Source organism: Haliaeetus leucocephalus, unplaced genomic scaffold, assembly GCF_000737465.1.
Source record: "Haliaeetus leucocephalus isolate CR32 unplaced genomic scaffold, Haliaeetus_leucocephalus-4.0 Scaffold848, whole genome shotgun sequence".
NCBI lineage: Eukaryota > Metazoa > Chordata > Aves > Accipitriformes > Accipitridae > Haliaeetus > Haliaeetus leucocephalus.
The window spans coordinates 4,832,055-4,851,287 of record NW_010973284.1 but is presented as its reverse complement, the minus strand read 5'-3'; the positions used below and the strand labels follow the sequence as shown (position 1 = coordinate 4,851,287).

General features: G+C 40.4%; 1 protein-coding gene across 1 annotated transcript in view; it reads right to left on the bottom strand.

Moving 5' to 3' along the window:
- NRD1 (nardilysin (N-arginine dibasic convertase)) overlaps positions 1 to 19,233 on the bottom strand; it is a 31,576-nt gene that overhangs the window by 12,278 nt on the left and 65 nt on the right. Inside the window, exons 1-14 of the mRNA XM_010582389.1 lie at positions 18,961 to 19,233; positions 13,912 to 14,248; positions 13,639 to 13,720; positions 12,838 to 12,991; positions 10,398 to 10,471; positions 8,843 to 8,938; positions 7,822 to 7,944; positions 6,254 to 6,311; positions 5,164 to 5,237; positions 4,013 to 4,082; positions 3,534 to 3,611; positions 2,977 to 3,097; positions 2,839 to 2,897; positions 2,179 to 2,233 (exon numbers count right to left, since the gene is read on the bottom strand). The exon at positions 18,961 to 19,233 is cut by the window's right edge and continues 65 nt beyond it. Of these exons, the coding sequence (XP_010580691.1) occupies positions 2,179 to 2,233; positions 2,839 to 2,897; positions 2,977 to 3,097; positions 3,534 to 3,611; positions 4,013 to 4,082; positions 5,164 to 5,237; positions 6,254 to 6,311; positions 7,822 to 7,944; positions 8,843 to 8,938; positions 10,398 to 10,471; positions 12,838 to 12,991; positions 13,639 to 13,720; positions 13,912 to 14,248; positions 18,961 to 19,233 (1,654 nt within the window). The remainder of the gene's footprint in view (positions 1 to 2,178; positions 2,234 to 2,838; positions 2,898 to 2,976; positions 3,098 to 3,533; positions 3,612 to 4,012; positions 4,083 to 5,163; positions 5,238 to 6,253; positions 6,312 to 7,821; positions 7,945 to 8,842; positions 8,939 to 10,397; positions 10,472 to 12,837; positions 12,992 to 13,638; positions 13,721 to 13,911; positions 14,249 to 18,960) is intronic.

Below are 19,233 nucleotides of genomic sequence, written 5' to 3'. Positions count from 1 at the left end.
TCCAGGGAACACCAGCAGTTGCACAATTCAAGATTTAAAGTGATCTGGAAGCTGGAAGGAGCAAGCTGAGGAACTGCTGCTGCTGTATGAGTATCTCTGATTCTGCTCCTAAGTTCTCTGCCATGATGTGCAGCGTGAGGAGGATGAGATTCTCCTACTTGAACATGAAAGTATAGATTGCCTTTTAATTGTGTAAGACTGCCTAGTGGAGAGCTTCTTGCTAAGTGCTATTTGGTTTTTTTGAGCCAGCATCATACTGTACAGATCCTGGGTCCAGATACAGACCACACTTTGCCTGAAAAGAGGAGAGTTCAACACATCTGTGTCTTATAAATGTAGTGGAAAACATGACCAAGAATTTCTTAAGATACTACATCTGTGGAAACATTAAACTTCTCTTGGGGCACATAACAGCTTATCCCAAAACCATGCCTCTGTAACCATTATTTTTTAGGATGGCCACATACCAACTCTTTCCATCGACTAGAAGAGTGGCATGCCAAAGCTAAGTCAATCATCTGTCCCTAAGATGCACAACCCTGTCACAAAAGCACAGCACAAAAGCTTTCTGAGTTAAATCCCTGCACTGTCAGTAATCAAAATCAACTGGCCAAAAAGGCAGGACTCTTAACAGTGGTTATTTCCCCATTGTAAACTCAGGTGTTTTCTATCCCTACCTGGCTTGATACTGGGAAGTACATAGTCTGTTAGAGCAGTAACAGTTTTGGAGAACATAAAATTCTACCCAGGAGTACTAAAAAGAACCAAGACAAGCAATAAGAACCTTTCAGGACTAAATAGCTTCATTTTGATGAAAAAGTCATACTTCCAATTGGACAACCTCTGTTGGCAATGATTAAAGACAGATTCATAAAACTGTATGTAGCACAACAGATATTCATTCCTGCTATGTCCAATATACTAAATAGCCATCCTTCATAGATTTTTAGTTCTTCTCTACTGTTCAGGGGAAAGCTTTTGTTAAGACAGTCTGTTGTAATTTTGTAGTAGTTGAACTTCACTAACAAACTCATAAAAGTTGTATTCCACTAAAAAAACCACCATGCAACATTTAAAAAACGCACTTGTAAATCAGCATAAACTTGTTCCTACCAAAGAAATCCAGCGCTCTGTTACCTATCACTTGGGGTTGTTGGCAGCAGTCCTTGCTGTATCACTTGCAAATACCACTTCTGTTATTCAAAGGCCACTCAAGACACTCAATATCCTCCATATGCTATTTTGAAGGCAGAGCTACAGATGCAAGCATTTGCTAAAAATGCTATTTTTAACATCCTGATGCTCCCAGCAGACAGGCAGGTCTTAAGAACATCCAAAAATACTTGGAGCAGCTGGAACGAAAAACCCCTCCACTTTCAATATTTCCTTTTTTTTTTTTACCTCCTTCCTGCATCTGTGTACATTAAAGAAACCAATAAACTTCAGTGATGCTTTCAAGCCATATATGTAGTATATGCATCTGTTTTCCCAAAAGGAAATTGTAGTGCCATTCAAAAAAAAAAAAAAACCAAACAAAAAACCAAGTTACCTAATAAGAAACGGAACATGGCTAAATGTAGTGAGAGTAAGAAAGTCAGCAAAGCGAGGCTTCTCAAATTATCTAAATTGTGTTTCCTTCTTTATCTTTAATAAAAACAAGTAAGATTTTTTGCTAACTGCTATTTCAGTAAACCAAGGAAGACTTGACACAAACCCACATTTAACTGTGCAGACAAGGGGGTCGTTAGCATCTTCGCCTTTGTGAGGCCAGGTCACCAGCAAGCAACACATTTCACACAACACTGTTATTCTATCCCCAGAAATCAGCAGTGCCAAAACAGCTTAAAAAAAGTGAAATTAGGCAAAACTTCTGGAAAGTTCCAAACAATTTGCAGAGCGCTATTAATGAGCACAGAACTTCACACGCAAGGGCCTAACGATTAAAACTGAGAAAGAGCCTACCTACCAGGTAGAGAACAAAAAAAGTAACATTAAATTCTGTTAAGGTAAAAGTCACAATATTTCTCTGCCTAGAATACAAATTCTTTCAGCAAAATACAGCCTCATTAAGTGCATAATCTGTTTCTGGTTGAATAGAACTTTGAAAATGTATTCCAAAATTAAAAAGAAATTGGTTTTATGTTTTACCTATATCAACACAAAACAGTGGATGAATACCTGTTCCTGGTAGTGAAATTCATTAGCTTCAATCTTCTGGATTTCTTCCCATATTCTGTAAAGGAGGGAGACGAGAATAAAAGTGAATTTCCTCCATTATTCCACAACATTTATCAGGAATCTGAAAAAAAGCAATCTTCTAGGAAAGGCATCAAGGGTGAGTTCAGTGATTCATTCAGGTACAAGATATAGAAGCCAGTATTATTCGTGCTTCCCTTCCATCCAAGAGGGCACTTCTCAATTGGCAGAAAGTTCTGCTATTTTCCACAGTGGAAGACTTAACTACTAAGAGTCAAAATCTGATACCAAATTAACACAAAGGCTAACACCAGAACACCACAGTCCTAACTTCCACAGATTTGCCTCAAGATATTTATTTAAATAAAGGCAAAAGTGCACCTTACATCTACACTAGTTCAGTTTATTAAAATTAGAAATTCAATCACAATAAATCAGACTAAACTACAAAGAAACAAGTATAAACATTTAGCAAATTAATGTTTAAACTTTTTTAACTGATACGTTCCCCACATAGACAAGCTTTACTACTGACTCACCGTTTATGCTCTAGTAACCCCACAAAAATTGCAAACACTACAAATAAAAGGCTAATGGAGAAGGACAATCTCGCAAATATCTGATGTAGTGGCAAACACTTGCCTTTTATCTGGCCCTCTTTTCTGCAGCATCTTCACATACTGAAATACAACATGGGCCACCTGCAGACAGAAAGGAACAGATTAATTCTTCCAATTATCAGGAAAAGGGTAAGAAAAATCAAGTTGCCGTTAACCATACCTCATAGAAGTGCTTGTAACCTTCATCAGTCAAAGTCACAGAAATGCTGAAGATGGAGTAAGTGGAGTTCTGTTCAAACCCTGTCTCACCATTTCCTCCATATAATGCAAGAGCCCAAAATCTATGGAAGAGTTAAAGGCACTTATTAATTACTCATTTCAGCTTTATTGGACCTTAGTTACAATCAGCATTATCATAGCTTTACTTCAATGGCTTTCAAATTCTTTACAGATTACACAAAGCTTTTCCAACATAAAGATGTGAATCTCAGGATAACACAATTTAAGAAAAACAGTGAAAAAGCTAAGTTACCTTTGGGACTTCTCTTAAAGATCACAGATACTGCTGATCCATGGATCACAAACCAGAAACCACTTATTTCTTACTTGGGTCTATCAAAAGTTTAAAGAATATCACTACAAAATGCTGATACAAAAAAAGCAGACTTGGCCCGCTTTTTTATATATATATATATAAAATACATACATACAAAATAGAGTTTGCCTTTATTTTAATCATAGGAAAGCATTTAATTACTATGCTTAAAAAATACATACTTTTTTCTAAGAAAAGAAAGAACGCTGCCTTTGCCTTCATGTCCCACCAACCAGGAAATATAATGAAGTGGCTTCACTCTAAAAGAAAATTTTAAGGAGATTAAATGCCAGGGGGTAATATGTTTCATAGAAAAAATTCAATCACTAGACAAACGATTAAAATACACATTGTCTGTTTCTTCATGGCAAGTTTTGCATTTTCAGGCAGCATTAGGATAATAAGCTAAGAATGTGGGAGTTCAGAACATAATGACTGATCTGAGTCAGTGAGGAATGACTTTAAATCAGTTGTGTACCAATTCCACTCAATTTATAAAAGGAACCATATCTGCATCACTTTAATTCATTTAAAAGACATTCCCCTAGCTGAATCAAAGTAATGTGAAACACAAATAAATGAGATTCTTTGGCTTGTTGTGGAAGTCAATAAATTATTCACAACATAAACACAGTACAAGTAAAATGCAGCACCACTGTACCTGTAATACTGTTCTTGTGGTGGAAGTGCCCAGGTGATACTCAGTGAATGAACTTTCCTGATTGGAACAACTGAACACAAATAAATTTACTGAATATAAATATACATGATTAGACATAGATAAGAAATTTTACATAATGCAGAAAGAATGGTTACAAGTTATTCAGAACCACACAGAATTATTCTACAAAGTACCTGGATCACACAGAGAAAATACGAAGCTAGGCATTCAAAACATTTAAACAAATCTACTTATAGAATCAAGAATCATAGAATCATTTAGGTTGGAAAGAACCTTTAAGATCATCAAGTCCAACCACTAACCTAACACTGCCAAGTCCACCACTAACCCATGTCCCTAAGCACCACATCTACACGTCTTTTAAACACCTCCAGGGATGGTGACTCAACTACTTCCCTGGGCAGCCTGTTCCAATGCCTGACAACCCCTTCAGTAAAGAAATTTTCCTAATATCCAATCTAAACCACCCCTGCCGCAACTTCAGGCTGTTTCCTCTTGTCTTATCTCCAGCCACCTGACAGAAGAGACCAACACTCACCTCACTACAACCTCCTTCAGGTAGTTGTAGAGAGCGATAAGGTCCCCCCTCAGCCTCCTTTTCTCCAGACTAAACAGCCCCAGCTCCCTCAGCCGCTCCTCATAAGACTTGTGCTCCAGGCCCTTCACCAACTGGTTGCCCTTCTCTGAACATGCTCCAGCACCTCAATGTCTTTCCTGTAGTGAGGGGCCCAAAACTGAACACAGGACTCGAGGTGCGGCCTCACCAGTGCCCAGTACAGGGGAACAATCACCTCCCTGCTCCTGCTGGCCACGCTATTTCTGACACAGGCCAGGATGCCGTTGGCCTTCTTGGCCACCTGGGCACACTGCTGGCTCATGTTCAGCCGGCTGTTGACCAACACCCCCCAGGTCCTTTTCTGCTGGGCAGCTTTCCAGGCACTCTTCCCCAAGCCTGTAGCGCTGCATGGGGTTGTTGTGACCCAAGTGCAGGACCTGGTACTTGGCCTTGTAGAACCTCATACAATTGGCTTTGTCCTGTTGATCCAGCCTGCCCAGATCCCTCTGTAGAGCCTTCCTACCCTCCAGCAGATCAACCCTCCTGCCCAGCTTGGTGTCATTGTTTTACTTACCTTTGTAAAGCTTGTGAAATTCTGGTGTGTCAAAAGGCTGAGTCAGATGGCCAAAGCTGGGTTTGGGTAAACCACTTAAAAGCAAAATTAAAGTGTGATGTTACTGGCAAGGATTCAAGGCTACATGGAGATAATCACAAGACGTAAGCATCCATAGCTCTGATGTGACAGAGGCAGTACACCAGACAACCAGTAAATGGCCTTTAAAGAGTGCAGCCCAGGATCCACCCAGCCCAAAGTGGAAGGCAACCTGGCTGGCATTCACTTGCACTCTGCCCACACAACAGAGTAATTACCCAAGATTTAGATATCCCATCAACTCCTCCCTCTCCTTCCGTCCAAGGTGGTAACAATAAAAAGCTTGCTTCCATAACAGGGGAAAGGAAAGCCAAGCACAGTAAACAACTTCCTGAGTTGGCCCTGGATTCACAGAATCCTGATGGATTGTCTTGTGGCAAAGGAGGAACGAGAAGGACAGGAGTCGGGAGAGACAAACATTTCTCTGTATGGCATTAGACTTTCACAAGCGCACTTCCACGCACCACAGAAATAAACATCTTGCAAAAGTAGAAAATGAAAGGGGAAGTAAAATGCTTTTCAAGTTAGTACAGCTTTTGCAGAACTCCCTTTTTAGACAACACATTGGAGTGAATTATTAAAAAAAAGATCAAATTCTAACTAGTTGCCACCCTAAGGATGACACTTAAATTCAAGATATGGTCCTAATTAATTTTGCTGCTAATTATTTTTGACACAAAGCAAAGATAAGCAATGTAAAATGATAATCTTAGGTGTGAATGACTTGTCATAAAATCAAGGTATCACCACATATTAAGCAAATACTGCTGCAAGTTAGCACCACACAGGTCGCAGGCTAAATAATTGTTATGCATAAACAAAGTCTTCCTGAAACAATTAATGCCAGTCTTTAATTTCCAAAGTTGCCCTTTTTTTTCTGGATAAGGATGTTAATTAACAAATGTTAATTTTCTTAGTTTCTCCAGTAAGGGAGTATTTTTTTTAAAAACATCATTTTAAGAACAGATAATTTTATCATTTGTAATGCCTTCATGCATCAAAAGAATCTTACTTATTTGGGATCTCAGAGAAGATTTCTGTCACCCACTTTTCCAAAGTATCCAGTGTTTCTAATAAGGAGAAAAAAAAAGAAAGCCAGAAATGCAATTTCCTGAAAATCTAAGACAAATTCTTTATCTTATCTCACCAGTGCAGTTATTTTAAAGAGGCTGCAAGTCAGTATATTTTTAAATTGCAAAGTTCTAAATTATAAGCTTCAAAGCTGTTGGTTTGAGCCAATTCTTAATATTCACTGAACTAGAACTTTGGTCATAGCTCTGGTTTGTATATAGTGCCAAAATCTCAGGTTGATACAACTGGGATTTAAAGTTCAGTAGTATCTGGTGTTACTGTAAAAAGGAATTACTGACTTAGGTATCTACAAAATCACGAGTACTTGCTAGACTCATTCCATCACTTCATGTCCAGAATATACATGCCAGTTTTCACACCCAAATGCAGTCCTGCAGTGCTAAGAATTCCTTCTCCCCTTCCTCTTGTCTAAAGGAAATGTGTCAAGAACCAGAAGTTTAAGGGTTTTTTTTAAATGACCAATTGGAAATTGCTTGTTTAAGCAAGCATTCTGAATTCCCAAAGTGATGCTGTATATGCTAAACAGCAACAACAAAAAAGGTGGGATGGGTGGGGGGAAGACTCACCGTTTCCTTTGTTTTAAGAGAGACAGAAATACAAAGTTGACCTGGCTGGCTATCAGTTACCATGATTTTCTTCCCAATCACCAGAAGAAACATTACTACCTAAGTGATTATTCAAGAGGCCTTCAATGCCCTAAGTAGTTTACAGACTAGACAGAAAAGCATGGGAGAAGAAAATAATTACCACCTCTATTATTACCATCTCCATTTTACAGATGGGAATTGCAATCAGTTTTAGCATTCAGTAAAACCCCTATGCACAAACCTAACTTGAATACATACAACTCTTTATTTTCAGCACAGGTTTCTACTCTACTACATGCTTAATTTCTAAGAATTTTCTTTCTTTTATTCTCAGCAGAAACAACCCATAGTTCTGAAGTTCTTTGCTGAAATGAAACTCAATTCCATTTGCATAGAATTTTTCGGTCTACAGGGAAAAAAAAAAAACCTTAGAATCTCTATTCTTCCTAGAGAAATGTGTTTTATTTTAAGACCTCTTTTGAAAGAGCCCCAAACAGAACAAGACAACTGGGAGACCCAGTCTCAGTCTCCCCATCTTTTTCTGTGGAGGTTCACTGTTGATGGCAGAGAAGCCAGCAGCATTAAGTCATTTAAGTGGTCTGACTCTACATTCCTACAAGATTCTTTTTTAACTGTATCTTTGAGATTTTATCTTCTGTGTTAATCTGGAACCTATTCAACAGTTTAGTTAAAAGTTTCTCAAGAAATGGCAGGATGACAATAACACAGCACAATTGCTCAGGTCTTGTTTCATTTAGAAACCAGGCTAAAATCTACATATAAATACCTCCTGCAGGACTGGACAATCCACTAAAATGGCTTGGGCTACAGCTGAACTGGTGCCAAAAGCACTACACCAAGGGCTGCAATGAGCCTGTTTCTAAGGAACAACTGACATTACCTTTAGATTGGACAACTAAAGTCATATAGTGAGCAGAGTAATGGCGCTGCCAGAATTCCCTCAGTCTCGTGTAGGTATCGATATTATTCATTTTAGGCTCATGTTTGAGTGTATCCGCATTACCTGTAAACATTAAAAGGTGGTTAGTTATCTAGACACTGGTTACGTCAACACCAGATATACAGAGAATTTCTTTTCCTCCCCTGGCACTGAGTCTACATGGTAAGCACGTTAAAAATATCCAATAGAAATTTGGAGTTAAAGGAATGTTAACTGAAATTTAAGATCTTCCAATTTCTAGTTCCTATTATAAGGACAGTTGATATTTCTATGACAAGGGAGGACAGAGTCCTCCGGCATTATGTGTTGCCAGCTATTCACTCACCAATGGAACTTGCAGAATGGGGTGGGAAAAAGACAGGAAAATATGATGTTCAGTATATGTCACTACAGAACTTTATAAAAATTATCTACATTTCAAAGCTGGCTAACTCTATTACCCATCACACTGCAACTCACACACTCCAGCACCACAAGGGCGAGGGAGCTAGGACTCTGTTGTCCAGGAAGGGAAGGACAAAATTTCCCTTCTGCTCCACTCACACGGCTGTAAAGGTCTACTTCTGCAAGTTCAACAGTAAATTACTTACTTTGAAAAGCCTCTTAGACACAAATCCAGAAATACTTTATTTTTCGAGGAAATTTTATAGCCAAAAACAAGCTTAAGTAAGACAGAGATGACTCAGAGCGCACCCTTTACATTAACAGAAATTTACATGATTATATGCCTAGGGCAACCCAGCTTTAACATCAGCAAAAAGCAGTACCAGAATGAAAAGTATCTTAAGAAGCAGACAGCTGCTTTTATTCCCAAACATATTACTGTAAAATGAGTAGTTGCTTTAATACTTCTGAGCAAGACTAGTGTTTGCAGTGATAAGATAGCTCATGTTAATGCATCTTTTAAGTGATTAAAAGTTTAAGAATTATCACTGCTTTATAACATAAATTTGGAACTTACCCCAAAAAAATTTCTTCATGGGATGTCCAGGCCTGGCAAGACTCCCAAATAGCATCTCCTTTCTGTTTGCATCAGAGGGTCTTGCTAGCTGATACTCTGTTAATTTAAAGAATTTGCAGTGGCATGCATCAAAATTTCAGGTCATGTTCCCACAAAATAAAACAAAGCAACAACCCCAACCAAACTGAAAAGGAGACACACCACACAGATGCAGCGTGGAATGAAGTATGATGAAATAGTGAAATAGGATAAGAAACAGGACTTGCTAGCAGTAATAAATATAAGTCAAGAGAAGAGGAAAACATAGCTCATTGCTGAGAAGTAAAGAAAGGGATAAGGAGGGGAAGCATGTAAAGTCCCAACCTGTCCTGTCCGAATGCTCTCAATCTGTTAAATTTAATGGGAACACAAGACCATCAATATTCTACAAGGTCAGGCCCTGCAGAAAGGGCCAGAGAACAATTACAAACCCGCTTCTCCCATATATCACACAGAATAACTTCTAGCCTAATAACGAAATAAGAAACTGAAAGCTGAGCAAGATAGTTTCCAAAAATGCAGTTTCACAATCAGTTTATACTAATCTAAGTATGGGATTCTGCCAAAATCAAGAATTCACCCTCCTGAACTGTATTTTCCTGTTCCCGTTTGTTCTGGTAATAAGAAACATGCACGGCAGAGCTGTAAACTAATTCTTTTGGCTGGGTTATTCTGCACTCAGTTCATCAAGCTGACATAATTTACAGGCAGTGCATTACTACAGTGTCAATACAAGGGAAGGAGTGGATCTGCATGGTGAAGACAGTGCAAGTGAAGGCATAAATTGGTTTAAACTGTTGAAGAACCACACCTTAACTCAAAGACAGGTCCTTGTTTATATTGACACTTATCTAAATTCAAAGATCAAATTGCCCATTTTTCCTTGTCAGAAGACAGATGAAGACAACAAATTGGAATAAATATTTGAACCAGTTGGTATATCTGCAAATAACAGTTTTTTCCTAAAACAGTGAAGTTTTATAGGCAGTCCGAAGGTATTCATTACATATTAGAAAATCAAGTGAACGCTCCACTCGCTTCTACACCTGGTTAAATTTCCTTCTGTGAAGCGACTTTGTAGTTTTTAAGGCGTTAGAATAAGGAGACAAGTACAATCACCTCAACTTATTGTATTGACTCCACATAGGACTGGTGAGAGCACTGGGACTATGCTGGAGTTATAGACATGCTGTCCACTGAAAAGCATCCACATGCTCATGTAACTGCCCTACCAGTTACTGACAAACCACTTAAAATTATTAATTTCTAATTCAAGAAATGAGACGGTAAACTCTCACAGTGATGGCACTACATTCAGTCTTCTTCCTCCTCTAACAGCCACTGATACCCATCAAACTTAAATTGAAGAGTTTAATCTCTCTGTCAAGTTAGGTGAACTTGACTGAAGTGCTCAGAAGGGTAGTCCAAAATGGAAACCAATTAACAGTGTTACAAAATAGGTTTTGTTTCTTTAGGAAGATGGGCTAAACACACAGGGAAAGATACTCTTACTTACCACTGTCTACAGCCTCCACTTCTCGGTCTATTGCATCCCTGATCATTAGCGGGTGAATAAAGAATTGTGCCCACCTATGAAACAGAAAAATTCATATACTTTTCTTCAGTGCCTATTAAGCTACAGAAAAAAACTAGCAATTAAACCCAACATCTACTATTTTAGTTTATAAAGTTGCTTGTCTTACTACAAATTATGTAATTCTTGACTATACTGTCTTATGGAAAGAAAAAAGCCAGTTTTGTGATACCATCAAAAACTAAAGGGCAGCGCTTCCCTGCTCCATAGAGTGGGAATGAATCAGTTGGATACAGTAGGATATGGCACTAATGGGTGCAGGATTATCTGCCTCTACATCCTAAGAATGATCATGCCAGATCAGACAAGTGATCCATCTAGTCTGGTACCTGGCTCTAACAACAACCAGTATCAGATGCTTCAGAGGAAATCCTCGGTTGTTCATTAGGAACAACAAGAACATAGGGAAAGTTTCTTCCTAGGTCCAGGCAACAAATTGTTGATTTATGTCCTGAAACATAAGTTTTTATATCCATTACAATTTTACTATCTACTATAAAAGTCAGTGTTGTTATCCAGATACATCTCTTCTCCTGTACCCATAAAGAGCAGAGCCATGGAAAGGGACAGATCTACAATGAATGGAGACTCTGCAGAAGGCTGCCAGAGAATCTAATATTTCTATTTTATTTGTTGAGTTTTTTTAATGATGCACTGAACTGGCTGAAGCAAAAGGTTAGCAGTAATACATTGCTGATGTAGTTCTACGGCTACAGGACCCATTAAGCTAGAGACAACTTGTCCTGGTTTCAGCTGGGATAGAGTTAACTTCCTTCCTAGTAGCTGGTATAGTGTTATGTTTTGCATTGAGTATGAGAATAATGTTGATAACACAGTGATGTCTTCAGTTGTTGCTAAGTAGTATTTAGACTAAATCAAGGATTTTTCAGGTTCTCATGCCCAGCCAGCAAGAAGGCTGGAGGGGCACAAGAAGTTGGGAGGACACACAGCCAGGACAGCTGACCCAAACTGGCCAAAGGGATATTCCATACCATGTGATGTTATGCCCAGTATATAAACTGGGGGGAGTAGGGCTGGGAGGGATCACCACTCAGGAACTAACTGGGCGTCCGTTGGCAGGTGGTGAGCAATTACATTGTGCATCACTTGTTTTGTATATTCCAACTCTTTTATTATTACTGTCATTTTATTATCGTTATTATTACCATTATGAATTTCTTCCTTTCTGTTCTACTAAACTGTTCTTATCTCAACCCACAAGTTTTACTTTTTTCCCCAATTTGCTCCCCCATTCCCCTGGGTGGTGGGGAGTGAGTGAGCAGCTGCGTGGTGCCTAGTTGCTGGCTGGGGTTAAACCACAACACTATTAAAAGGTGATGGTTTTCAATTTCTTTAGATCCACAAGTGCTTGAATGAGCAGAAATCATCAGCAGCACCCATCTACCTTCTTTGTATGTGATGCTGTTCTACAGAACTCCTAATTTCTGTGCTTCCCCTCCACTAAGTGAGCTGTTGTGACAGACCGCAATTATATTTTTTGATTCTTTCACACTTCGAAACATCTAAAAAAGCTGGACCAATCTGCAACTGAAAGCTGAATTTAGCCCAGTAAAGTAAAATTTAGGCAATACTTGGTAAAACGTGCAAATGCTTGTTCTCGGCATCATCACAGGAGTGTATTTTGATCAAAGTAAGTTTGCAGTGGAGTCTACTCTCCTCCTGAGATATTTTACAGCATCAAGAATACACAGCTGCCATGCCCCCATGAATGAGTAATTTCCTCCACCCATGCCAACAGGTGGAGCTCTGTTGTCCCAACATATCCCACAGCACAAAACAGCAAGTGAAATACTTTCTGGCAAAAGATAGAGACTTATCTGAATAACCTGGCTTGGGTTACATGTATCCTTTTGAGGCACACATTGTACCATAACTTTTAAGGCTGCCCTCCCACCCACCATGATGGATTAGATTTGGAGACTAAAGAAAATTTAGAAAAAACACTAACTATCAGGACAGATATTTCAAAGGATGACTCACTGAGACTCTCAGAGCACTTCCCCTCTGAACAGTTGTCACATTGCGTAAGATTTCTCCTGTCATCGAAGCCACTAGTTTAAGTGTGCTAAAACAATCAAAAAGCTACGTGCACTGAGACTTACACATGGATCCTATGTAATCACCCAGTGGCTACACTGGCACTATCTCAAAAAAACTGCAATAGAGCCACAGGTAAATAATATTTCCTTATGTTCAATATCCACTGTTGTAGTGCAGGTACCGATGGAAGTTCAGCAACAGCCTTAATCATCCCAAAATGAAGAACTGAACAGCTACACCCAAGCTCCTGAGGCACATACAAACATTCATTAACACCTAATCACCATTTATATGAAGTTACCTATCAAGCGCTTCTTTGAAGTACTTCCTCTGCACATCGAACTGGAAGACCGTCCGCTCACAGTCGGTTGAAGCATTGTCACTGCCCCCATGTTTCTTCAGAAACGCGTCAAACCCATTCTCATCTGGGTACTTCAAACTGCCCATAAAAACCACTGGAACAAAAATCAGCAAAATTACCAAGATTACATTAATTTGTTATTCCTAATTGCAGCTATAGCAAACCCTCTTCAGCACAGTGTAACCTACAACTGACCCACATCTCACATGCAGAGGTTAACTACTAAATAGCAGCAGACTGTGTAATTTGCCCAATAACTAGTGTAATCTGCCTTTAGCAAAAGGCCCAAATAGACTGAAAATAACAGTGCCTTTCTAGGCATGCTTGGCCTCGTTCGGTCAAGAGTAGTATTTTGAGATACATCTGGTCAGAAACTTCATGTGGCTTCTGTGTCTGTATTACTAATTCATCATCCTTTACTAGAGAGATAAAGATCTGTAGCTCCATCCTAGTTTATAAAGCCACAGGTAACATGCTTCCCCCCCACATTTAACAGATAACAAAGAATGTTAATATATGTTAACGCATAGCCTGCCAAAGGGTACAAGACACATTCTCCCATATTAAGGGTTCCTTACTAAGTCAGTATTTGTATAAAAGCACATATTTATTGAACGAATGAAGATAAATTCTGGGATAGCTGAAATAAGAAATGATACTAAAATACTACAGAAATTCAGAGCTACATAGCACTCATTTTGCACTGAAGCTGGATAAGATGAAATAGGAGCAGATACATACTATGTTCCAGGAAGTGTGCTAATCCAGGCAGATCTTCGGGATCAGAGAAGCTGCCAACAGCAACGCAGAGGGCTGCTGCAGACTAGAGAAAATACAACAATCTCAGTAAAAGCTGCTTCAAGAAACACTTCAGGAAAATTACAGAAGTATAAGATAAATCAATTGGGACAGGCACAATAAAAAGAAGGTCTAATCTGAACGCCTAACCACAAGGTTTCAGACCACAAGAAAGCTCACTATGTATTTTTTCACCCTACAGCTTTAAGTACATACCTGCTTTTCTGTACAGCCTCTCTTTCTTGTCTCTTCCTTTTCAGCTAGCTCTTCTAATTCACTGTCATCAGGATCATTGAAATCCTCATTATCTCCATCATTGTCCTCACTCTCATCCCCCTCATCACAGTCCTCATCATCAAAACCTTCTCTACCATCTTCGATCTCAGCTCCAGAGTCATCATCTTCATCACTTTCCTCTTCAGATTCATCATCATCGTTGTCTTCTTCCTCTTCCTCCTCCTCCTCCTCTGAAGATAAAGCAGCTGGGGCACCATCCAAGTAATTCAAATCCGAAATCAAAAGTGCACATAAGCCATTTTGCAGTCTGATATACCTGAAAGAATAATTATTTGCAATGAATATGCTCATTTCCCAAATCTGAATTTTCAGAATATTGAAAATTTCTCTATTTCCTATAATAGTTCTGTGCTCTTCAACTGAGATTTCCTAATGAAAATCTAATGGTAGCTAAGAAGGTGAGCAGTTTTATGGTGGGAAAGTAAAAACACTCTTCTGCTATTCAACAGCCGTAAGAATAAGAAAGAAGCAATTTAAGGTAGTAGCAGAAGCTCTTCTCCCCATAAGGTCAGGGACACCGACTTGTGCTTTTATTTCTCTCTTTGTGAAATGTTTAAGCTACTAGCACCGACTCAGAGAAAACTTCATGTACCCAGAATCAGCAAACCCAAACTTCAAGAGCGTGTTCACTTTTCAGGCTCTTGTAAACATATAATACATGACAGAACTAAGATCTTAGTCTTTGCCTCTAAATAGGCCCCAGAGACTCCATTTTATTTGATTTGATTTTATCAATGCTTTCTATTAAACGGGGTCCACAAATGTAGCAGGCATGTGTTAGGAGAGATGTCCTCTACAGGCTTAATAAAATAAGTCACAGTAGGTTGGCTGAGTTACTATCAAGAAGCAATATACAGAGTTCTGTGTGGGTGCGCATACATGCGTAGAATTTTTAACATATGTGTGTGCGTATATATACATAAAACCCCACGAGCTCTCTGTCCAGCACTGTTCTATAACTTTGCTGACAGAGGACTGCAAGCACTGATGCTCTGCACTACAAGATCTCTCAGCAGTATTTGTTTCCCATCAGATCTGGAATACACAGTCACAATTTGTCAAATTAGCCAAAGCACCCCTCCTTGGAGCTTGCACTGGCTAGTATGCCAGCTGCAGAAAGGAAGAAATGCTGGATCTGGAAAATACTCAATCCAAACTGAGAACTAGTGTGATAGACAGGTGGTATCTGATCCAGAAAAAAAACCCAAAAAAACAAACACTAGTATAAAACAAACCCATGGTCACATCCCACGCTCCCAGAAAAATCTGAGTTACGGAGCACAGAATCATAGAATACTTTGGGTGGGAAGGGATCTTTAAAGGTCATCTAGTCCACCCCCCAAGTTTATACCAGATCAGAACTTTGCATTGTGGCCACCATTGTAATTAGGTAGCAGAAATTTCAAAGCAGATTTCCAGCTCAAGCTACATGGTAAATACCCAAAAGGAAAATGAAAGGCAGGTTGTGTGTTTTCCAACCCCATGATTCCCAAAGTTTCTCACATGTTTCATTCATGGTTATCATTATGCAATTTCAATGTTTCCCAGCAATAAAAGCATGTGTTATTATCAATATTCCAATTAAAATACAAACTCAGTGTAAGTTTTGCTTTTTACTAGAGCTGCAGGCCACCTGCTATGGCTCTGCAAACCACAGACCAGCTTGGAAACAAATTACTCTGAGTACTTCTCTCCCAACTGAATTTTACAGGCACATATTTGGAGGAAAGGGATAAAAGGGCTATTGTGACAGGAGTTAACCAGTTCTGAGAAAAAGAAAAAAGCCACACTTCTTATACTACCAAGTGTATGAAAAAAAGCTTAAGAACAAATGTTTAATACTTGTGTTAAGTTTATGAATTATGACCACTCATCCAACAGGAATTGATAGCACTTATGCCAGGGTTTCATAATCATTAACACACCTGTTTTGCTTGCTGCAGGACTGCTGAGCAGTACAAATTTGTCCCAAGCAAAAGCACGAGTGCATTTTTACTCATTCAAACTACAGCACATAGTGTATAACTTGTAGAGATGCTATGAGTAACTGCAGGAGGTACAGATAGTACTAGATCCACGCTAATGTCTGGCTACAAAGTTCATCATCCACACATGCTGAAATCCTGTCTGTTAACTGTTTGCATCATATACATATGTTGCATTATGCAGCTGCAGCAATTCTGAGTGCACAACAGGGGTCCTAAAAACCAGATATACTGTACACTCGGGCGCTTCAGCCTCTGGGGAGCTCAGAGCAAGAGCCCCAGAGTGACAAGTCGACGTTGCTACAGCATGTCTTCCAGCACAACCATCATCATCTTCACCTCTGCATACAACTGTCTTCAGGTTTTCACGGCCCATAAAGAAAACTGGCTTCCCAGTGATCAATAAACAGTCACAGAAAGCAGGGAAGAGAATAGTGCTATTCTTCCAGAAAAATTATTTGCCATAAGCCTGTTTAGCCAGGTGTTTCCAGTAGCTCTTGTTGATCATCTCCACACACCTCCATTAAACTAATGGAGCAGATGATGTTAATTTTACATTACTCATCCTCAGGCTTATGGGTGTTACATACCAGGACAGAAAGGACCCAGCAGCAAGGCGACAACTGAACTAAGCCACTGTTGAAGGCTATCAGATTTCACTTCAGGAGAATCTAGAGCAGTTTAGTTTATACTGAGCAGAGGCACCAACTGACATAGGTGTTCTTTACTTTTTCCATGTTTCAGGCCAACGGAAAAGGACGAGTGTAATCAATACATAACTATCAATTGGTATGCAAAATACAGTATAAAAACTGCAATCACTTAATGTAGCAACAGAAGCAAGCATCGTCCAATTGGTTTTTTGAAGGACTGTACAGGCATTGATACAAATAAGGCTTAAATATAAAAGAAAATTCAAATTCTTAAAGATACCGTTTAAACATCCTGGACAAATTTAAACAGCATTGCTCTCACACCAAGTTTTTTCTTATATCAATGATAGTCGTTTAGCAGTTAAGTAAATATTAAAATACATATCAATGCATGGCAAACACTTAAAGAAATGTTTTTGTTTCCCAAATTACGCAAAACAAGCAATACAAGCCCAAGAAATTCCATATATGGATGAGTTTAAATAAAACATACAGTTTAGTAAAGATAGCTACCGACTCACAGTTCTAATGAACAAAACCAACTTTGATTACGACGATAATTTTTGTCCCAACAAACTCACTTTTGAAAATACATTCTGCAATCTGTCAGAACTCTTTTGTTTTTATGATCACTGTATTTGAGAAGATAAAATATAACATATTCCACTAAGTTAAGACTGATGTCACCATATGGATATACATTAAGTCCCCTGTGACTGGTCTGCAGCGTACATCATCACTGATGCATAAACAGAGGAGAAAGCGTATATGCATCATCAAGTCACCTGCCATTACATTTCCTTAGGAGGTTTGATATATAGTTAGCAGACGTAGGCATGCTTTACTTCAGCCACACTGAAGTTCTCCTTCCTAAGGGCAACGTTCATGTCCTTCTGTGCAAGCCTCACTTCCCACAAATGGAAATCAGTCTGAAAAGATGTGACACACTGTTTCCAACTGAAAAAAAAATCTGTTGAGCACAGACAGTAGGATTTCTGGAAGATGTTGGCGTTAGTTTATTCTATGCTATAAACAAACACGCTCTCCAATTCTCCACATGCAGAGGAGGTTCCTGAACCTCTAAATAGATAGCCAGTGACAGTTTTCAATGGACTTCCCAAGCTTCATTGCTATGCTGCTTCAGGTAGTAAAGGCAGAAGTTTCCTAAGCTGACACTCTGTAGCCATGAACTCTGCAGGAAGACAAGCCTCCTGCAAAGTATCATGAGTAAGAATGCCAGCAGGAGAGGCAGGCAGAAATCCAGAGGAAGCAGCGAGGAAGTAGGGCAAGAAGGGAGGGAGCAAGTTTCTCCCTAAGCCAATGGGCACAGTCCTCTTCACGCAGCCAGCAGGGAATTTCACTGTCAACCAATGTCACTGCAAATCCAAAATTCAGTTCCAGGCTCAGGCAGATTCTCCACTGGCTGCACAGATTAGACATCACGAAAAGTAAAGATAAAAAAAAAAGCATCTCTAACAAGGGCTGAATAATCTTCTGCCTAACAGAAAGAAGTTACAATAAGTGTTCCTTCAAGAATGACTGCCTCACAGCATCCAAAGTGCTCAGCCGAGTCTCTCACTGTGAGAAGGCCACAGATGCTGTGGGCTGTGCTCAGGGAAGGTGATCTGTTTCTGCACTTTCAGGGCTATTACTCCAAAATATACAAATGAAAACACAGGCAAAATATCAACACAGAAGTCATTTTTATCTCAACTCACTGACACGCTTGTGTTGAAACCTGGAAGCTCATCTAAAACGAGTAAGAGGCTTTTTAAAGTTGGTATCTGCTCTGTAATACCTCAACTGCATTCCACAGTTCAGCTTAACGCTTTCGGAACGGAGCTGCCTGGACAAGGGCTGCAAATTCCAGCTCTGGAAGCTGCTAACAATTCCATGTGACTGTGCCTCAAAAAGGTAGCGCCACAGCAGAGTCTTTGAGCAAGTACTGATAATTTTTTTTCTTCCTGTGCAAGCCCCATGCCTATTACTGTCTACAAACCAGGCAGCCCACCTTCAGAACAAACACACCCGTGAACCCCCAGCCTCCATTTATCACGGAGAGGCCCCGAACTCTCCCGCTCCCCGACCTCCAGCACCAGAGCTCACACCCGGTGTGCTCGGGACAGGGTGCAGGCCCGCACCCACCGACCCCCCCGCCGGCCGGGGGCTGGTTTTCCGCGGGCAGGCGAGGAGGGGAGGCCCCAGCCTACCCCAGAGGCCAGCCGGGGGCTGCCTCAACACCCCCCCAGCCCCCCAACCACCCCAAGCCTTCCCGGGCCAACGGCCTCCGGGGGGTGCGGGGGGAGAGGCTCGACGCCGCCGGCCCTCACCGGTACTGCTTGGGGTCGCTGGGGGACTTGACGATGTCGGAGTCGCCGAGGTTGGCGCCGGGACCGATATCCCCGCGGTCTTCCTCTTCCCCGTGAGGCGAGCGGCCTCTGGCGTCGCGGCCGCCTTCCCCGGCCTGCTGCCCCACCGTCAGCTCCGGGCAGCTGTAGCTAGACGTCGCCTTGTTCCTGCCGGGCATGGCGGCGGTCGCACCGCACCACAGCGGCTGGGCAACGGCACGCACCGGCCGGCCGCGCCCCGCCAGGCCGCGGGCC